Source organism: Pocillopora verrucosa, chromosome 13 (assembly GCF_036669915.1).
Source record: "Pocillopora verrucosa isolate sample1 chromosome 13, ASM3666991v2, whole genome shotgun sequence".
Lineage (NCBI taxonomy): Eukaryota > Metazoa > Cnidaria > Anthozoa > Scleractinia > Pocilloporidae > Pocillopora > Pocillopora verrucosa.
Genome location: NC_089324.1, coordinates 2,627,555 through 2,647,036, shown reverse-complemented (window position 1 = coordinate 2,647,036; position 19,482 = coordinate 2,627,555). Strand labels below are relative to the sequence as shown.

The following is a 19,482-nucleotide window of genomic DNA, read 5'->3' as shown; positions in this document are numbered from 1 at the left end:
CTGTAAAAGTTGGACTGACTATGAACAGGAAAATATCGGTTGTTCAGTTCTACTTCAGAACTTTTTCCAGCAATGAACCTTGTTGGGAAAATAAAAATTGGAAACAAATTTCTATTTATCCTTCTTTTTAATAACTTACGCACATTGAAGACGTCAGAAACGCGACAAAAACAAAACAAAAGAAAACAAAAATTAAAAAGTTAAAAAGTTATTATCCTCCGTAATTTCCCATTAGGCAGGTACAACAACAGGATTATATTACCCAATGTGAATAAGTTCCTTCCCACCTCTTAATAAAGTGGGACAGCACCTCAATCGGTATCATTTGCAAGAGCTACGCCAACATACCCACAAGAGTCGCCAGCAAAGAAACATTTTCGGAGAAAAGGTGGGAGATAATTTTGTTTGTGCTTAGTTGTAGAGTGTTTCGTTTACAGATAGAGCTATGTCAGAATGGCATGGCTACGCAAACGTCTTTTCTGGTAAAGAGAAAAATGGAAAATGAAAACTGTCGGTGTCTCGATAAAAACCAGAACTTATGTCAAAAAACTGGACGAGTTTTTTCTGGCAACAAGAGGCTTAATTGCTGTGATAAGAGAGTAAAATAGGATGGAGGAGATATTGGCTAAGTCGGGAGAGTTCTTACAGAGGCAGCGATCTCTTTCCTTTTTTTTTTTTTATTATTATTATTATTATTGTTTTTCACTTCCACCTATGTCTCCCACCTTCGCCAAACCTTGAATATTTTTGCGAGAAAAGTTAAAACGTGAAGAAAGATGTGAAATTCGTTTCACAGGTGCTGGAGAGCTACTGCAAGAACTCAAATCCTAGCATATTCTGAAAAAGAGCTCGTTAATTGATAAACTAAGCATTGTATTGCTCCCACGAAGCGACTATACTCGAAACTTTGAGTTCAGATTTTCAAACCTCGCTGCAGTGGTTCTCGCTTCCTTTACAAACTCATGATTGATTATTAACCAAGTTTTTCATTTTGCTCGACGATGCAGCAGCGTAAAAGGATCTTTCAGAAACTGGCAAGCTCCTGTCTTATGCCAAAGCGCTCTTCAGCTTCCTACAAATATCGCGGAGATCATTTGGGTGAAGATAGAATAAAACGGTCGTGTTAGAAATCTGACTCAACTGTGAAACATATCCTTATTCCTCCGAAGATTCCAGTCTCAGACACTTAAACCAGTCCCTGACAAGCTCCGACTACAATTTTTTTTCATTTCATTAATATTTTTGTTCAATAATGCAGTTCGAAAATTGTCCGTATTCCGTTTGGAAAATGAAGTACACCATTTTCACCCAAGGACACTAGCGTTTTCACATTCTTCTCAACTGTCTTCAATTCGGTGTTTACACTTGAAAACGTATCATCCGCACTAACACACCCAAAAAGGCTAATACAAGTGACGAGAAGAGGCGCATTTTTGTCACTGTTTTCAAAAGCCTTCGTTGCCACTTGTCGACACTAGCTTGAATTAAAACGGAGCTCCTTAACAACGATGCATTTTCAAAATTTTTCTGCCCTCACGGCCTAACAAATGAACGTCAGAGCTGCAACTTGTGGGTTAGGTAGTACATATACATCGGCGGCGTATTTCACAATCGTCCCGTCCAACTCGTCTGCACATTTGTAATTCCACTCACTGTTTACCATGCAGTTCTTATGATGCTAGTTTGGAGAATTTGGCATTAGGTCACTAACAACTAATATTCCCTCAATTTATATTTCTCTTTATTCTCATTACTTGTCTGCTTGACATTGTACTGATATTGTAAGGAGTAATTCTGTCTTGGTCACTCTCCGGAGTGATGAAGTTTCAGCTTGGTCGTTGAATAAAAAAGATCTCTGATCATCAGTGTTGGAGAAAGAGCCAGGCATAAGGATGCAGGCAAATTTGAAATTCTATACCTCACACTTCCTTTTAATAAATATTTTAAAAGGGATTTCTTAGATAATGGATCACTTTATTGGCAAGCCAACGATCAAATTGAAAAGATTCATTTTCAACAAAACTTTAATTAAACAGTCCAAGTCGAACAGCTGAAAATTTTTCATACGCTATGCTAAATTCTGTCAGTTAAGTTTTGCGGAAAAATTTCTCATTGGGTGCATTTTATATTGGGTTTTCTCACTGGGTACTTAACTTTTTAACTTGAAAAGTTTACTAACTCCGGCCGGTATAATTGAGTGAGTATCAGAAATAAAACGAATTTTTGCCGAAAGGATCGTAAAAGTTTTCAAAAACAAGTAGGAGACTAACAAGGAGTCCGAGGCTTGAATAATTGATTAGTACACTTCTTAAACAAAACAAAGCGTATGGACCTTACTAATATGTAGAATTATGTCATGCAGGACCGCAAATAGTTTTGTAGCCCGCAAAAATTAAAAGAACTATTTCGGCATCTTTTCAAGTTCTATACCTTGCCCACTGGAAACTTCAACTCGAAAATCCAGCTCGAAGTTCAACTCAAAATCCTTACTCGAAGGAGTGTTCGCTCAAAAGTAGAATTTCGACTTCGTATTACGACCTCCAGTCGCCAATAATCGGTTTTCGATCGCTGTTCAAGTGACTGCTCGATAACGGACAAACTCCAAATTCTAACTCATTAACAGCTCCTTACGAACAATCCTAACTAATACAGCTCTAACCAGCCTTTCTCCATTATTCATTTCATATTGCATTTCCTGACCACAATACAAATCAAGCTAATGGTTAAAAACCGCAAATATCGAATGACTAAATACGTTTTGGCATGGAACAAACATCCCTTTTCCTTAAATTTGAGGTCCAGTTTGATAAATATGTATGACTTTTCTGTGCTTGTAATCCTTAAAAAATAAACAAATGAAAATAAAGTCAAATTACAAACATAGAAACATGCATGTTGATCGTGAACTCACGAAAAACCAGTCTACGGATTAAAAAGAAGTTTAGGGTAAGTTTTAGCCCAGAAGATTGTTTGCCTTTTTCTTTTCAGGGAACGTTTTTTCCCACATCATGCGTCGAGAGGAAATGGCCAAAAAGGTCTTGTACGCAGTAGGGCTGTTGATCAAAACCGTGCTGTTATGCTGTACAGCTGCACAGCAATGGGAGGCTACGGGCCAGCCGGAAGTTTCCAAATTTGGGATGATGCTTCAACGCCACATCTTCAAGAGGATCACGGGGGCTGGTCTTTCAGATGTGTGCTTGCGGGGATGCTATGCTGACGTCAGATGTCAAAGTTTCAACTATGTCTTTACGCAAGACATTTGTGAGCTGAGCAACCGAACCAAGGAGGCGAGACCAGAGGATTATGTTTCGAACCCTGAGAGATTTTACTTTAAGCGAGATTACAAAAGAGGTTTGTACATTTTTGACTGTCTTCTTCCCTAAAAGACATTTTCAGAGCACAAAATTTCAACCCAAATTTTCTAGGGAATTTTATAAAATTTAAGGAATTGTGTCACATCACCTCCCTTATTGCCTTAAGTCAAGTCGCCCTCAATATGAGTGTCTTCGTTCCCAAGAAGAACATGAAATCTTGCTTACTTGGAGTGCTATGGTAATAATTGCTTTTTTCTTCCAGTTCCTCTCGGTTCCATTCCTGAGCTGCCTGCGGAGACTTGCCAGGAAATCAAAATGAGCGAAGGAGGACAAGCGGTCAGCGGCAAATACTGGTTTCACTCGATTGTACCCGAGAGGACTGTTCTGGCTCCTTGTGACATGAAAACCGAAGGTGAATTTAAGTGTTTATCAATTCACATCTTCTACAGACAAAAATCGATTTACCACGAGCAAAAGCGTTGACAGAGATATTATGGGTACACTGCAACCCCCTAACCCCCCTCCCCCACCCTAATGTTCATAGGGTGAAATGAGAAAATAAAGCAAAACAAAACAACATAAAAATAGTAAGATATCTGACGGAAACAAAGCTATTAAGGAATGCTATAATCTCTCTTAAACTGAACGATTTGAGAACAAGTCAAATAGAATTGAAAAATTTCTTTTTTGACACAGAGATAATAATTCAATAGCAATTGTTATTACAACTTTATAGTGACGAAATTTAACGAATAGGGAAGGGGAAATTTTACTTCCTGATGGGGTCGTACAGAGTAAAATTTTGGCTTCCGCCGGAAGCAATTGGTCTGATGAATCCCATGAATGAGTAATAATTCAGCAAATACCAATTTTTTTTCTTTTAAACCGACCACAAACTATTTGGTTTTTTCAGACGTGGACGAGTGTAATTCAACAATTCCCGTCTGTGACGCCAACGCCGAGTGCGCGAACACCATCGGTTCTCACAGTTGCTCGTGCAAAGCTGGTTTTACTGGAAACGGAAAAAAATGTGTCGGTAAGTTAGTGAAATGACTATTACTATTGCCTGCAGCAAGTCATTTTAAAACAAAGCAAAACCAAAACAATCCCGGTTTAATCTGGACACTCGATTAAAAAAATTGATTTAATAACCGATTTGATTTATACCCCACACCATGCATGTCACGTTCATTTGATTATACGGCGAGACGCTTTCTCCAATAACCGTCTTTTTCGATCGAATCTTACTCTTGAGTTCAAGCCATTTAGTTTTTTTTATGCATGGTCTCAGATGTCGACGAATGTGCCAATAAATCGCATGACTGTGACGCCAATGCCTACTGCAACAATACCGCTGGTTCCTATCGATGTACCTGCAATTCCTGGTACCAAGGAAACGGAACAAGCTGCTATTTTCGTGAGTTTAACTAATATTGAGATAAAAGTGACCTCAGTTTGTTATGATACTCGCATTTCGCATTCTCTGTCTTTCTGTATCGTCATATGAAGCTTACAATTTTGGAAATAAATTTTTTTAATATGAGTCGGTCCTGAATCGAGACCAAGATGGAATTCGTCCCAAAAACGGGCTGCATTATGACCCTTTACTCCCTAGTATCAGTACAGATATTCTCCTCGCTGTTCTCTACGCATACCGTGTGGTGCTGCCAAGGGAATTTGTTTGACAATCAACAGCTTTATAACTTGGTGCTTATTTCCTTTATTCCCATGTTTCTAATGTTTGGTTCAGCGGTAATACGGTGAGGAGAAATTAAATGCCAAACCCTCTTAGGGGTTAAAGGGTTGAAGAATACGTCTCACTTGGCGCCTAACTTACCACCCCCCCCTTAAAAAAGAAACAGTCTCATTGATCTTTACAGTTTGTTGCTTACAACTATGTCGAACTTTCTATCTTGATCAGCCGAATCACTCAGAACTTTTTCCATAGTCAAAAAAAGCTGCAGAAATGTTAACGTGAGTTTTTTTGACTAATTGAAAGTTTCAAAATGCGATTAATTTTAGTAGCCATTATTCTCTTTGGTAATTCCTCAATAGGCAGGTACAACAACAGGATAATAGTACCCAATGTAAATAAGATCCTTACCACCTGTTAATAAGGTCGGACAGCACTTGCTTCGGTACCAGCTACTTTTTCGTGAGTTTAACTAACATTGAGGCACGAGCGACCTCAGTTTGTTTTGATACTCGCATTTCGCATTCTCTATCTTTCTTCACCGTCATATGAAGCTTATAATTCTTTGGAAATTAGTTGTCAAATATATATATATTTTTAACATGAGTCGGTCCTGAATCGAGACCAAGACCCTAGGCAAGACGGAATTCATACATACTGTATGGTACTGTCAAGGAAATTTGTTTGACAATCAAGAGCTTCATAACTTGGTGATTATTTCTTTTATTCCCGTGATTCTGATGTTTGGGTCGACAGTAATACGGTGAGGAGAAATCAAATGCGAATCCTTTGAACTTTCTATGTTGATCAACCTTAATTCTTAATTTTTCATTCTTATCACGTTTTTATCGCGTGGTTTCCTCTAATTCTAAGAAAACATTAGTTGGTGCAAATAACGAGGCGAGATATGATCAGGTATACTGGGTTTAGCAATCTGGAATGTCATAAAAACACGCTTTCATCGTGTAAACACGTCTATAAGGGAGACATTATTTCCATAAGAGCACCTCCCAGTTCACACGGGGTCGGAAAGGCAAGTTGTGTCTTAGATCGATGTGCGTCACACAACGGTTGTCACGCTGTAATTCGTAAAAACGAAAAAGCAAGTTGTAGACATTACCACCACCAAGATGACGAATTCAACATGACGCCAAATCTTCAAGGTAGGGCGATCCTTATTTTTTCTCCCTTTTTCGGTTTTTCGTATAGGTGGCCTTAACAATTCCGTTATTCTTACCAGCCTCGACTACAACAACTACACAGGTAAGCTGCTTTCTTACCTAGAGCCAGTCCTCCTGAGTTCAAAATGGAGCAGGTTTGTGAAGTGTTGGCATGCTAAGACAGACGGCTGGGCAGCATCGACATTCCACAGCAACTGTGATGGGAGGGGACCCACAGTGACAATCATCAAAGTGAACAATTACATATTTGGTGGATACACCGATGTATCATGGAGCAGTAAGTAGACTTTGGTGATTACTTTTTTTTTTTGGTGCAAAGTTTGAAAGATTTAGAAGGGAAAATAATTAACGTTGAAAGGCAATGAATCTAGCTTGGTGTCTGAAACAGAAAAAAAAAGGTCCCCTTAAAGGTGTTTCTTGAAATTCTTGGTAAAGTTACGGGCCCGAAAGCCATGTCTTACAACTACAGAACTTACATTTACTATATTCACACAACGCCACCCATAATACAGGTTCATGTGGGAACTCCCATGCTTGGAAAGCCTTTCTCTTCTCCCTCAGATTAACAACATCAAAGGACCGATCCATTTTGTTTTGTATCTTGATTTTCTTATCGTTTGAATTAAGAAACTATCCATAACTCGATCTTAAATGTAAAAACGAGTCTGGTCCCTGATCCTATACCTGTCTAATCTTTGAATGCATCTCTGCATTTCCATTTTAATCAACATTTTAGGTTCCTGTTTTTGGTCTTACGCCACCAAAGCCTTTTTATTCTCATTTAACAACATCAAAGGATACAATCCTGTGAAGCTGACACAATACCGAAACCAGCAATACGCAATGTACACATGTTCCAATTACGGACCCACTTTTGGTGTAGGACATGATATCTACATACGTGACGACGCTGTAAACAATCAGGACTCTTATACTGAATGCGGCGAGACTTACTCCAACCCCACGGGTTATTCGGGTGTAAACTGCGGATTTTTCACAGGAAGTCGTCAGTTTACTCCATCTGACATTGAAGTTTTCTTCGAAATAGGTAAGTTATTGTACAGAAACACTTAGAACCCTGTCGTAAATATACGATGAATAAATATATAAACTCTATAATCCTTTGCAACGGTCAGGGATTCTAAAAGCGCATGTGCTGAACCATATTCAGCAGCGAAATACTATTGAGGTTATTGTAGCAGCAGTGGTCAGTGAACTGTATCTTAGTTCCGGCGTAGCAGTGCACATCAGGTAAGTCAGGGAAAAAATTGATCTAGATGCCATGTTTTGCCATGACATTGAATCGCTGAGTCGGGCTGAAGCAGACAGTTCAACCCAGCTAAACTGAACTTTTTCGTTTCCCAGTTTTATACGCACTTGAGAAAATGTGTTCTCGTGAAATTTAGTTGATATGTTTTCAAAATAAATGCACAGGAAAATTTTGAGTTAAAATGGGAACACATGGTTAGCACCTCGCCCTGTGAATAAGAACATCTGGAGCTCTGATTTTTGTGAAATACTCTCATGGTTGTGAAAGAAGGAAAAACATCTTTCTATACTCTATACTCTGTAGAAAAATCAAATCGTGTATTGTAGAAACATCCTCAGAAAGTTGTGCTCCTAGAGTACAGATAGCTTACTTTTTGTCATTTCAAAGGAATATGCAAGCCTGTAAAGTCTCTTTCGCCGCATTCATTTAAGTTCGTCACACAATAAGTGCACAGGGAAATATTGAGTTTGAATGGGATCACCTTGTCCTGTGAATACGATGTGGGACCCTAATTTTTGTGAAAAACTCCCTCGGTTGTGAAAGAAGAAATAACATCTTTCTATACTCTAGAACGTCTGTTATTGTAATTTACATTCGAGTTTCTTTTATGCACATAGGTGGCCTTGGTGCATCTATTATACTTAGAGGCCTGGACCCCAATAAGTACTTGGGAAAGCTGATTTCGTTTTTAGACCCAGTTCTTCCCACTGCATCCCGTACTGACTTTGTTAGGTGTTGGCATGCTAAGACTGACGGCTGGGCAGCATCGACATTCCACAACAACTGCGATGGGAGAGGACCTACAGTGACAATCGTCAAAGTGAACGATTACATATTTGGTGGATACACTGATGTGTCCTGGAGCGGAGGCAGGCATACCAATTTTTTTAAGAGGAGACAAGACAAGTTCATTCCTTTTGGGATTTAAGGGGGGGGGGGGGGGAAGAGGGTGCTGGAGGAAATATTAAACGATGCTCCTGTGATACTAGCTCTAAGCCTTTATTTTTTCATATTAGTGTTTTGGCCATCAAGATTTCTTCACACCAGTGTCGTCTATAGAAATGTTTTCTATGTGATACACCTGCAGAACAACATTACATCCTAATACATTTGCTTCAAGTCTCAAAAATATTTACTTACTTTTCTCCAAAGTCCCTAAAATCTTCCATAATTGTTTTTGGTACTCGTTTCTATACCCAAACTAGTAAAATATCTCTCTCCCTTTCACAAATCTCTAGTCTGAGAAAAAACTCTTCGTCTAGCTCATTATTGAAAATGAACTCCCCACCCCTCTCCTTCCTGAGGGGGTTTATGTTTTCTTTCAGCTTTTTGATGTACGACTACATTGTTCTTCTATTTCAGCTGGCTCTTGCGCAGGTTATTCCTACGCCAGTAAAGCTTTCATCTTCTCTCTCTATAACGTCAAAGGATACAATCCCGTAGAGTTGACACAATACCGAAATCAGCAATATGCAATGTACAGATGTAATACGTATGGACCCACCTTTGGCGCTGGGTGTTATCATGATATCTACATATCCGACGACTCTGGAAACAACCAGAACTCCCACACTAGATGCGGTTGTACGTACACGACACCCTCAGGGTACTCAACTGGTGACTGTGGGTTTTTTACAGGGGGGTCTCATTTCTCTCCAACAGACGTCGAAGTATTCTATGAGGCAGGTAATCAAGAAAAACACCCCTTTCCAAGGATAAATACTTTGTAGGGCCTGTAGCAAAATCAATCGCGTATTGTAGAAATATTCTCAGAAAGTTGTGTTGCTAGATTACGGAAAGTTTACTTTTTGTCATTTTAAGGGTACGTGTAGGCTTATAAAGTTCTTTTGTAGTATTCATTTAAGTTGGTCACGCAACGCGTTGCGTGACGAGCCTGACAAGGACTTGTCTGAGTTGCCGCGGGGGTTTGTGGGCATTACATTCAACGGAATTGTTGGGGCCACTTGAAAGAACGGCTAAGTTAACAAAAAAATTTCAGGCATGTTTGGATGCTACTCTTGCTCAAAGATTTTAATGAATGTAACCGAGACGTTACAATTCATAGACCCAATCTTTCGACACTCCTGTCTAGTGCATTCATCAGGGGTGATGATGAAGAAACTAGACAGGAGTGTTGAAACGTTGGGTCTATGAATTGTAACTTTTCGGTTACATTCATTAAATCTTTAAACCAGAGTAGCATCAAACCATGTCTGATTGTCCACCTGGTTGCTTTGTGAACTTTAAAATAAATTTCATTCTCTCTGCCGCCTAAAATACCGCCTGGTAGACGGGCTGGGAATTTTCTAACTTGCCGGATCAGTAATGTTAGATTATCATATCTAGCGGGCCAAACGAAGGGTGATGAAATTATCCACTTTAGATTCAAAGGCGACACCACCAATCAAAGCTCTTGTTTCGTTTATTTGGCCCACTGTAATTTTTCCTTTTCTTTTCCCACCTCAGGCCTTGGTTTGTCCGCCATACTTCGAAGTCTTGATTACAACCAGTACTTGAAGGTACTGTTTTCGTATTTGGACCCAGTCCTTATCAATAAAGAACGTAGTAGGTTTGTTAGGTGTTGGCACGCAAAGACGGACGGTTGGGCAGCATCGACATTCCACAGTAACTGCGATGGGAGGGGACCCACAGTGACTATCATCAAAGTTAACAGTTATATCTTTGGTGGATATACTGACGTGTCCTGGACCAGCAGTGAGTAAAAAAAAAGCAAACATCTCTCACATGTAGAACAGATAACAAATCGATTAGTTGTGGACTTTTCTAGTAGCAGTGAGTTCATCTTAGAAACAGAAAATATCACATTAACAATTGCGATCCCAAAGTAGATTAACTCGTAAATAGCCTGAAAACGCGTTTGAAACGGGTTCCAACTTAAAGTCTTGTTTTGGATTTGATTTTTGATTAGAGTTTGGTTTTGATTTGATTTGATTCTGACAGCTCCATTTCGTGTCATTTCCCCGTGTTTCGCTGTATCCATTATTCATATTGGAGAGCTGAGACGAAAGATGTCTAATTAATGCTCTCTTTAGATCATATGTTGCCTTTGAACAACACTACGGACCATATCTCGAGTGCTTTTTTTGAAAAGTGAAAATATGCTCTCGAGTTCTTTGAAATTTTCTCTGACAAATTTAAGTGTTCGGTTCTAGTTCGGCAAATAAAAAAAATTAATGTTTTATAGTTATCATCATGTATTTTTTTCTCATTCGCATAGTTTCTAATGCTCCTAAATCTTTTCATTTTAGGTTCCTGTGCTTCTTCTTCAGCAAGCAAAGCTTTTGTTTTCTCTCTTTACAACGTCAAAGGATACAATCCTGTGAAGCTGATACAATACCAAAACCAGCAATACGCAATGTACAGATGTTCCTCCTACGGACCCATTTTTGGTTGGGGACATGACATCCTCATATATGACTACGCTATAAACAATCAACACTCTTATACTGAATGCGGCCAGACGTACAAAAACCCCACGGGTTATTCGGGTGAACACTGTGGATTTTTCACAGGAAGTCGTCAGTTTACTCCATCTAACATTGAGGTTTTTTTCGAAATAACAAACTAAACACTGAAAACTCTGCTGTAAGTATCAAGTAAGTATCGTAACAATAGAGTTAATAGAGTTAATGCCTCCTCACACAAGGCCCGGTTAACAGAACTTGCTCTGTATTCTCTCAGTGCTTAGTCGCTTATTTTCGTATTTAAAAAAAGCGCTCTGACTGGTGGGGAATCAATAGTTTATTGTACCGATAAACACATAATTTTAGTTACAAAAGTAACAGACTGCACTTTCTATTCGTTTACTAGCGTGATAAACTACCCAATATGTTAGTAGAACACTCAAAATGTTCGTAGATTGTGAGCAGTGAAAGAGTGATTTACAAACTTTTCTCTCGTTCTTCCAACATCTTGTGTAGTTTGTTAGGCCATTGAACCGATAGAAAGAGCAGTCTGTTGTAAAAAGACAGCGCATTTTAGGCTGGCAAGGTTTAGGGCGCCTCCATTGGAACATCATGTTGTAGAGCATTCTAAATATCAGATCTTAGAAAACACCCAAGTTGCAAACCCTTTCCCCATTATAGATGAGGAATTTTTAGCGCGCACTGCCGTTGTGCGCACCGCCGTCATTTGCGTCGCACGTGCGTTTTCAGTTGCATCATTGTTGAAAAGAGTAGATATGGAAATGTTACCAGTTAAGTAATGTTAAATTTTTTTAACTTCCTATAACTTAGATTATGTTATATGGGCATCATTTTAATCATAAAGCAATAATTTTTTAGTGTTAAAATATATATTGTTGTAGCTTGGGTGTTGCACCGCAAGATAGCGAAAGTTTTGTTTCACAGAAGTTAAACACTCGCTGCCTGTGATAGGTTCCTACAAGAATTATCAAAAAGGGAAAATTGCTTCTCTCCATTGAGGACTACCACAGAGGTATCAGTGCAATGTGAGGGGTGATCACGGCCAATGTTCTCTTTCAAATTCTGTCATAAAGAACCAACAATTTCCATTCCTTCTAATCAGAACTGAAATTGAACCGGCAGAATAGAATTTAAGAATTAGGAACAGAAATCAGCAAGTCAAAACCCAAATTGATGAACACAATGGAATTTAGTTGACGCTGAAAGTCACTGATCAGATCCGCAATTGAACCAAGAGAACAATATTTAAATTATGAGAACGCATCTCTTTTTTTGAGTCGACACACGCCAAAAGTGATTTTTGGCTAGACTACCCGTTTTTGGATAATTCAGTATGTCTGAAATCGCCAGACCGCTAAATGTATCCCTTAATCTTTGGGGAACAACCAAGCCTTTTTTAAAACTGTTGTGTCCTAAACCCTTTCCATGGTCAAAAAATGAAAGAAGACTGGCCGAAGAGAATTTAAGAATTAAGAACACAACAGAAAGCAATTTAGTCGGACGCTGAAAGTCACTGTTCAGAACCAAAATTGGACCATTAAATGAAAGAATACTTTTTTTGGACGGGAAATTGAAAGTCGAGAGGACTGCTCCTGGCGAAAGTGGCACTTGAGTAACTTTCTCGGGCCTCACTCGGTTACTCGTGATCGTGACACGTCCCCAGGCCTGATCAGAACAAAAATTGAACAGCGGGATGATCAGTTGTATTAATTTCTGTCTTGTTACTTCAATTTCTGTCTCATGTCTCAGTTTCTGTTCTTATGATTTAAATGTTGTTCTCTTGGTCCAATTTTGGTTCCGATCTGTGGATTAAATTTCTCTGAGTTGTGTTCTTAATTCTTAAATTCTCTTCAACCCGGGTTTTCTTTCCTTTTTTTGCGCATGAAAGGGGGTATAGGACACATCCGTTTTAAAAAAAGTTTGGTTGTTCCGTAAAGATCGAGGAATAAATTCGGCATTCTGGTGATATACAGACATACTGAATTATCCAAAAACGGGTAGTCTAGCCAAAAATCACTTTTGGTTTGTGGCGACACAAAAAGAGAGAAGTGTTCTTATAATTCAAATGTTGTTCTCTTGGTTCAGTTGTGGTTCTGATCAGTGACTTTCAGCGTCAAATAAACTCCTCTGCGTTATGTTCTTAATTCTTAAATTCTCTTCTGCCGGTTTAGTTTCAGTTTTGATGAGAAGGAATGGAAATTGTTGGTTCTTTATAGCAGAATTTGAAAGAAAATATTGGCGGTGATCACTCCTCATAGTACAAAGCCGTGGTTGCATTTCGTTTTCCTTCTTTCTCAATTCATACTATGCTTTACCATAACAAAAATAAAAAGGAAATAACAAGAATATAATCATGCTACCCCAATATCAACACGTGTCGCCCAAGGTTCAGCTTCTTTTTTTAATCTTATTTAATCATTAGGCTCGACTAGTCTTGTAGATTTTAACCAGTTAGAGGTGTAGCTAAAATCTTTAAACGTTTTTATCCTAATGTCAGGGAACATTAAAAAAACAGTATGTAGTTTTAAGGGGGGTTAGAGGTGGATAGAGACATAAAAAGTCGGTTCCAGTCTCTAATACAGTAAAGACATGCGAAAGGGCGAGCAAACCACAAACGGCGGTTGTGGTTCTCAAGAAAACAACTGAGCGCCGTTTTTCGCAGGCGGTTCCAGACTGGCTGAGAACCTGCTACAGACTGAGAGATAAGGAGGTTTGAGATTTGCGTTTAGCCTTACTTAGCCCCGATATTTAACATATGTTAAGCTTACCATGAAAAAAGCTACAGTTTGTATAGAAACACTTTGTCGGACGGTTGATTCTTTTGACATAGATGTGGTTATGTCATTCAGGAAGGAAGCCTGAACCTTAGGTCGATATCGAGTTATACAGAGAAATGGTTAAATATAATTTAAAACTTATTTGAACATAAAATTTACATCTGATCATAACTGTGGCTGTCAGAAATCAACTGTAATCCTTTGAATGTAAATAAAACTAAGTTCACCACTCGTTTATTTTCATTGTGTTTCATTGAACCGTATTAAGATAACCTTCGGTCTCAGTTTTCAACGACTGAATGATGCACAACAGTATTAGATCAATGAACCCAAAGTAAAAAATGTTCGCACGTACACATGACGTGCCAGATCCAACGAGTAGTTCCAACTCGGCAAATTTCCCCTTTCTGGGTTTTCCCGCGCTTTTGAGCACCTCTTCATTCTCCCGCGCTCAGTTACGCTTTGTTCTTTCCCCTTCTTTTTTCCCAATTTCACCCATTCAATGTTTCCTCACGCCAATCAACAGCTGTATACTTTCCTATGTTAGTCATTTATCAGCTATTCCTTAGCAATCGTATTACATGTATTTCGAGTTGCCACTTTGCCTCACTATAAATATGAGCTCGCGAAAGTTTTTTTGTTTCCTGTTTTACAGCAGCCATTGCATGCTGATTTCATACCATAACCGCTAAAGATTAATTATCTTTGTGAAGATCAGAGAAACGAACGGATGCATTTCAAAGAGTTGTAACTACCATATAATCTGTTGATGTCAGTATTATCTGACTATGCAGTCTAGATAAGTACTAACTGAGTATAGTAACAATAAACCTAACCCTTTACACTCTAACATCATTATGCATATTCTCCATACTGTTCTCTATACATTTCCTAAGGTGCTGACAAGGAGAATTTGTTGAACAATCAAGAGTTTCTTTAGTCGACGATCATTTCGATTATTCTCATGACCTTAATGTGTGATTCTGGGGAGATAATGTAAGGACAAATGAGAAGCTGGTCACTCTTAAGGGTCAACACAACTTGCTGTTTCTGCGATCTCATCACACCGCCAGTGAGATGAGATCCCAGAAACATCATAAAATTTGCGGAGGAAAGAGTGGCTCTTCCCCTTGATCTTTCTATGTAAGTAGCTGAGTTAGCTCAGTTACCAAGATTTTCGGTTTTTTAATGTTGTTATAAGGGTGATCACCATGATTTTTCACAGCAGAACTTTGTTTTACTCTGACTGACATCCAAGTATTTTTACGAAATAAGCAACTTTACAATAATCCATACCATGTTCAAACAATTTGTTTATTAACAGAGACAACATTACGATGAGTCATGTTACTACTGCGCATGCTTGCACTCTTTTGTCGAATGAAAAAATTGTTACGCACTTGTCAAGAGAGAGAAAGAAAATATATCAACCCTTTGACTTCTAGGAGTGACTAGAATCTAATTTCTCCTCACAATATCACCCCTGAATCTAACATTAAAAACTTTTTCCAGCCATGAACCTTGTTTTACATGCCTGGGAATATAAAAATTGCAAACAAATTTGTTTTTAGCCTTCTTCCTAATAACTTACGCACATTGAAGACGTCAGTAACACGACAAGAACAAAACCAAACAAAACAAAACAGAAATATCGGAAGTTCAAAAAATTTAATTAATTTTCCATCAGTCTTGACGTGTGTGGTTCGCAAGGAAGATTTGAAGCTACATTTCGCTGTTTACATTTGAAAACGTATCATCGTATAAGGTCGGACAGCACTTGCGTCGGTATCAATTGCAAGAGCTGCGCTAACATACAGACAAGAATCGCCAGCAAAGAAACATTTTCGGAGAAAAATAATTTGTTTGGGCTCAGTTGTAGAGTATTTCGTTTACAGATAGAGCTATGTCAAAATGGCATGGCTACGCAAAGGTACTTTCTGCTAAAGAAAAAAAAGGAAAATGAAAACTGTCGGTGTCTCGATGAAACCCAGAATTTATGTCCAAAAACTGGACGAGTTTGTTTCAGGCAAAAAGAGGCTTAATTGCTGTGGTAATAGAGTAAAATAGGATGGAGGAGGTATTGGCTTAGTCGGGAGAGTTCCTACGAAGGCAGCGGTCTCCTCTATTTTTTTTTTTTTATTTATTTTTCACTTCCATCTGTGTCTCCCGCCCTTGCCAAACCTTGAATATTTTTTGGAAAAATTTAAAACGCGAAGAAAGATGTGAAATTCGTTTCACAAGTGCTGGAAAGCTACTGCAAGGACTCAAATCCCAGCATATTGTGAAAAAGAGCTCATTGATTGATAAACTAAGCATTGTATTACTCCCAAAAAAGCTCCTCGCTAGCTGCGGTGGTTTCCGCTTCCTTTATAAACTCATGGTTGATTCTTAAACAAGTTTTTCCTTTTGCTCGACGATGCAGTAGCGTAAAAGGATCTTTAAGAAATTGGCAACTCCTGTCTTTCGCCGAGTTTACATGCAAGCGCTTATCGGCTTCTTACAAATATCGCGGCGATCATTTGGGTGAAGATAGAATAAAACGGTCGTGTTAGAAATCTGACTCAAGTGTGAAGCATATCCTGATTCCCCACGAAGATTCCAGCCTCAGACACTTCAAGCAGTCCCTGAAAGGCTGCGACAACACTTTTTCATATTTCATTAATATTTTTGTTCAATAATGCAGTTTGAAAATTGTCCGTATTTCGTTTGGTAAATGAAGCATACCATTTCCAGCCAAGGACACTAGCGTTTTCACAATCCACTCTACTGTCTACATTTCGCTGTTTACATTTGTTTTGTCACTCGGTACTCAACTTATTTCAATCTGTTTTGTAACTCCAGTTGCATGGACTGATAACCTGAAAATTCTTAATGAATGTGTTCAAAAGGAAATATCTTGATGTCCCCACTTTGCAACTTGAAAAGTTTAGTAACTCCGGCCGTTATGATTGAGTGAGTATCAGAAGTCAGTGAAACGAGTTTTTGCCGGAAGGATCGCAAAAGTTTTCAAAAACAAGTAGGAGACTAACAAGGAGTCCGACTATTGAATAATTGATTAGTTTAAACAATTCTTAAACAAAACAAAGCGTATAGACCTGACTAATGTGTAAAATTTCAGCTTGATCGTTGCATAAGAAAGATCTCTTGTCATCAATAATGGAGAAAGAACCAGGTTAAAGACGCACACAAAATTTGAAATTCTATACCTCGCACTTTTTGTTAATAAACATTTAAAAAAGAACTTGTTAGATATTGGATCACTTTATTGGCAAGCCAACAATCAAATTGGAAAGTATTATTTTCAACAAAACTTCATACTGTCCAACTCGAGCAGCTGAAAATTTTTCAAGCGCTATGCAAAATTCTTTAAGTTGGGTTTTGCGGAAAATTTCTTATTTATGGCAGTTAACGTTTAGTATAGTAGGTGTTCTTACTCGGTATTTAACTTTTTATTGCAATCTTTTTTGTAACCCCAGTTACATGCACGGATAACTTAAAATTCTTAATGAATGTGTTCAGAAAAGCAAAACCTCGATGTCCCCACGCAAATGTGAGTATTTCCAAAGTCACTTTTGACCTGTTTTTTTATTGGAAGGTGTCATACGAATCACTCAGAACTTTTTCCATAGTCCTAAAAAGCCGCAGAAATGTCAACGTGAGGTTTTTATGACTGATTGAAAGTTTTAAAATGTGATTAAATTTAGTAGCCATTATTCTCCTGGGTAATTCCTCAATAGATAGGTACAACAACAGTATAATAATACCCAATGTAAATAAGATCCTTCCTACCTGTACTTGCATCGGTATCAATTGCAAGAGCTGCAGTAACATACAGACAAGAATCGCCAGCAAAGAAACATTTTCGGAGAAAACGGTAGGAAATAATTTTGTTTGGGCTTAGTTGTAAAGTATTTCGTTTACAGATAGAGCTATGTCAGAATGGCATGGCTACGCAAAGGTACTTTCTGCTAAAGAAAAAAAAAAGGAAAATGAAAACTGTCGGTGTCTCGATGAAACCCAGAACTTATGTAAAAAAACTGGACGAGTTTTTTTCTGGCAACAAGAGGCTTAATTGCTGTGATGAGAGAGTAAAATAGGAACGAGGAGATATTGGCTTAGTCAGGAGAGTTCTTACGAAGTCAGCGATCTCTTTCCTTTTTCTTTTTTTTATTATTTTTCACTTCCATCTGTCTCCCACCTCCGCCAAACCTTGAATATTTTTGCGAGAAAAGTTAAAACGTGAAGAAAAATGTGAAATTCGTTTCACAAGTGCTGTAGAGCTACTGCAAGGACTCAAATCCCAGCATATTCTGAAAAAGAGCTCGTTAATTGATAAACTAAGCATTGTATTGCTCCCACGAAGCGACTATACTCAAAACTTTGAATTCAGTGTTTCAAACCTCGCTGCGGTGGTTTTCGCTTCCTTTACAAACTCATGGTTGATTATTAACCAAGGTTTTCCTTTTGCTCGACGATGCAGCAACCTAAAAAAATCTTTCAGAAACTGGCAAACTCCTGTCTTGTGCCAAGTTTACATGCAAGCGCTCTTCAGCTTCCTACAAATATCGCGGAGATCATTTGGGTGAAGATAGAATAAAACGGTCGTGTTAGAGATCTGACTCAATTGTGAAACATATCCTTATTCCCCCGAAGATTCCAGCCTTAGGCACTTAAACCAGTCCCTGACAAGCTCCGACTACAACTTTTTTCATTTCATTAATATCTTTATTTAATAATGCAGTTTGGAAATTGTCCGTATTCCGTTTGGAAAATGAAGTACACCATTTTCACCCAAGGACACCAGCGTTTTCACATTCCTCTCAACTGTCTTCAATTCGGTGTTTACACTTGAAAACGTATCATTCGCACTAACACACCCAAAAAGGCTAATATAAGCGACGAGAAAAGGCGCATTTTTGTCACTGTTTTCAAAAGCCTTCGATGTCACTTGTCGACACTAGCTTAAATTAAAACGGAACTCCTTAACAACGATGTATTTTCTAAAATTTTCTGGCCTCACGGCCTAACAAATGAACCTCAGAGCTGCAACTTGTGGGTTAGGTGGTACATATAAATCAGCGGCGTATTTCACAATCGTCCCGTCCAACTCGTCTGCACATTTGTAATTCCACTCACTGTTTACCATGCAGTTCTTATGATGCTAGTTTGGAGAATTTGGCATTGGGTCACTAACAACTAATATTCCCTCAATTTATATTTCTCTTTATTCTCATTACTTGTCTGTTTGACATTGCACTGATATTGTAAAGTGTAATTCTGTCTTGGTCACTCTCCGGAGTGATGAAGTTTCAGCTTGGTCGATAAAAAAGATCTCTCATCATCAGTGTTGGAGAAAGAGCCAGGCTTAAGGACGCAGGCAAATTTGAAATTCTATACCTCACACTTCCTTTTAACAAATATTTTAAAAGGGATTTGTTAGATAATGGATCACTTTATCGGCAAGCCAACGATCAATTGAAAAGTGTCATTTTCAACAAAACTTTAATTAAACAGTCCAAGTCGAACAGCTGAAAATTTTTCATACGCTATGCTAAATTCTGTAAGTTAAATTTTGCGGAAAAATTCCTCATTGGGTGCAGTTTATATTGGGTTTTCTCACTCGGTATTTAACTTTTTAACTTGAAAAGTTTACTAACTCCGGCCGGTATAATTGAGAGAGTATCAGAAATAAAACGAATTTTTGCCGGAAGGATCGTAAAAGTTTTCAAAAACAAGTAGGAGACTAACAAGGAGTCCGAGTCTTGAATAATTGATTAGTATACTTCTTAAACAAAACAAAG

At 38.3% G+C, this 19,482-nt stretch overlaps 3 protein-coding genes across 3 annotated transcripts; all 3 read left to right on the top strand.

The window, feature by feature from the left end:
* The first annotated feature begins 212 nt into the window (after positions 1-212).
* Positions 213-4,745, top strand: LOC136277830 (epidermal growth factor-like protein 6). Its single transcript, XM_066160560.1, has 5 exons — positions 213-388; positions 2,989-3,351; positions 3,577-3,726; positions 4,228-4,350; positions 4,606-4,745. Exons 2-5 carry the CDS (start codon positions 3,009-3,011, stop codon positions 4,743-4,745), a joined length of 756 nt encoding a protein of 251 aa, XP_066016657.1. The 5' UTR covers positions 213-388; positions 2,989-3,008.
* A 1,406-nt stretch (positions 4,746-6,151) lies between these two features.
* Positions 6,152-7,262, top strand: LOC136277829 (uncharacterized). Its single transcript, XM_066160559.1, has 3 exons — positions 6,152-6,170; positions 6,217-6,465; positions 6,925-7,262. Exons 1-3 carry the CDS (start codon positions 6,152-6,154, stop codon positions 7,260-7,262), a joined length of 606 nt encoding a protein of 201 aa, XP_066016656.1.
* Positions 7,263-7,639: 377 nt separating this feature from the next.
* LOC136277828 (uncharacterized) lies at positions 7,640-11,963 on the top strand. The gene is made up of 5 exons (XM_066160558.1): positions 7,640-7,652; positions 8,076-8,327; positions 8,821-9,144; positions 9,925-10,173; positions 10,728-11,963. The coding sequence occupies exons 1-5, from the start codon at positions 7,640-7,642 to the stop codon at positions 11,045-11,047; spliced, it is 1,158 nt and encodes a 385-aa protein (XP_066016655.1). The 3' UTR covers positions 11,048-11,963.
* Positions 11,964-19,482: the final 7,519 nt, after the last annotated feature.

What these genes read in the sequence shown, in the direction of transcription:
- LOC136277830 (XM_066160560.1), top strand. Translation starts at nt 3,009, where the DNA reads ATGCGTCGAGAGGAAATGGCCAAAAAGGTCTTGTACGCAGTAGGGCTG. An exon ending in TTGTGACATGAAAACCGAAG is followed by an intron (nt 3,727 to 4,227) that starts GTGAATTTAAGT and finishes TGGTTTTTTCAG; the next exon opens with ACGTGGACGAGTGTAATTCA. An exon ending in AAACGGAAAAAAATGTGTCG is followed by an intron (nt 4,351 to 4,605) that starts GTAAGTTAGTGA and finishes GCATGGTCTCAG; the next exon opens with ATGTCGACGAATGTGCCAAT.
- LOC136277829 (XM_066160559.1), top strand. An exon ending in CACCGATGTATCATGGAGCA is followed by an intron (nt 6,466 to 6,924) that starts GTAAGTAGACTT and finishes TCAACATTTTAG; the next exon opens with GTTCCTGTTTTTGGTCTTAC.
- LOC136277828 (XM_066160558.1), top strand. An exon ending in TGATGTGTCCTGGAGCGGAG is followed by an intron (nt 8,328 to 8,820) that starts GCAGGCATACCA and finishes CTTCTATTTCAG; the next exon opens with CTGGCTCTTGCGCAGGTTAT. An exon ending in CGAAGTATTCTATGAGGCAG is followed by an intron (nt 9,145 to 9,924) that starts GTAATCAAGAAA and finishes TTCCCACCTCAG; the next exon opens with GCCTTGGTTTGTCCGCCATA.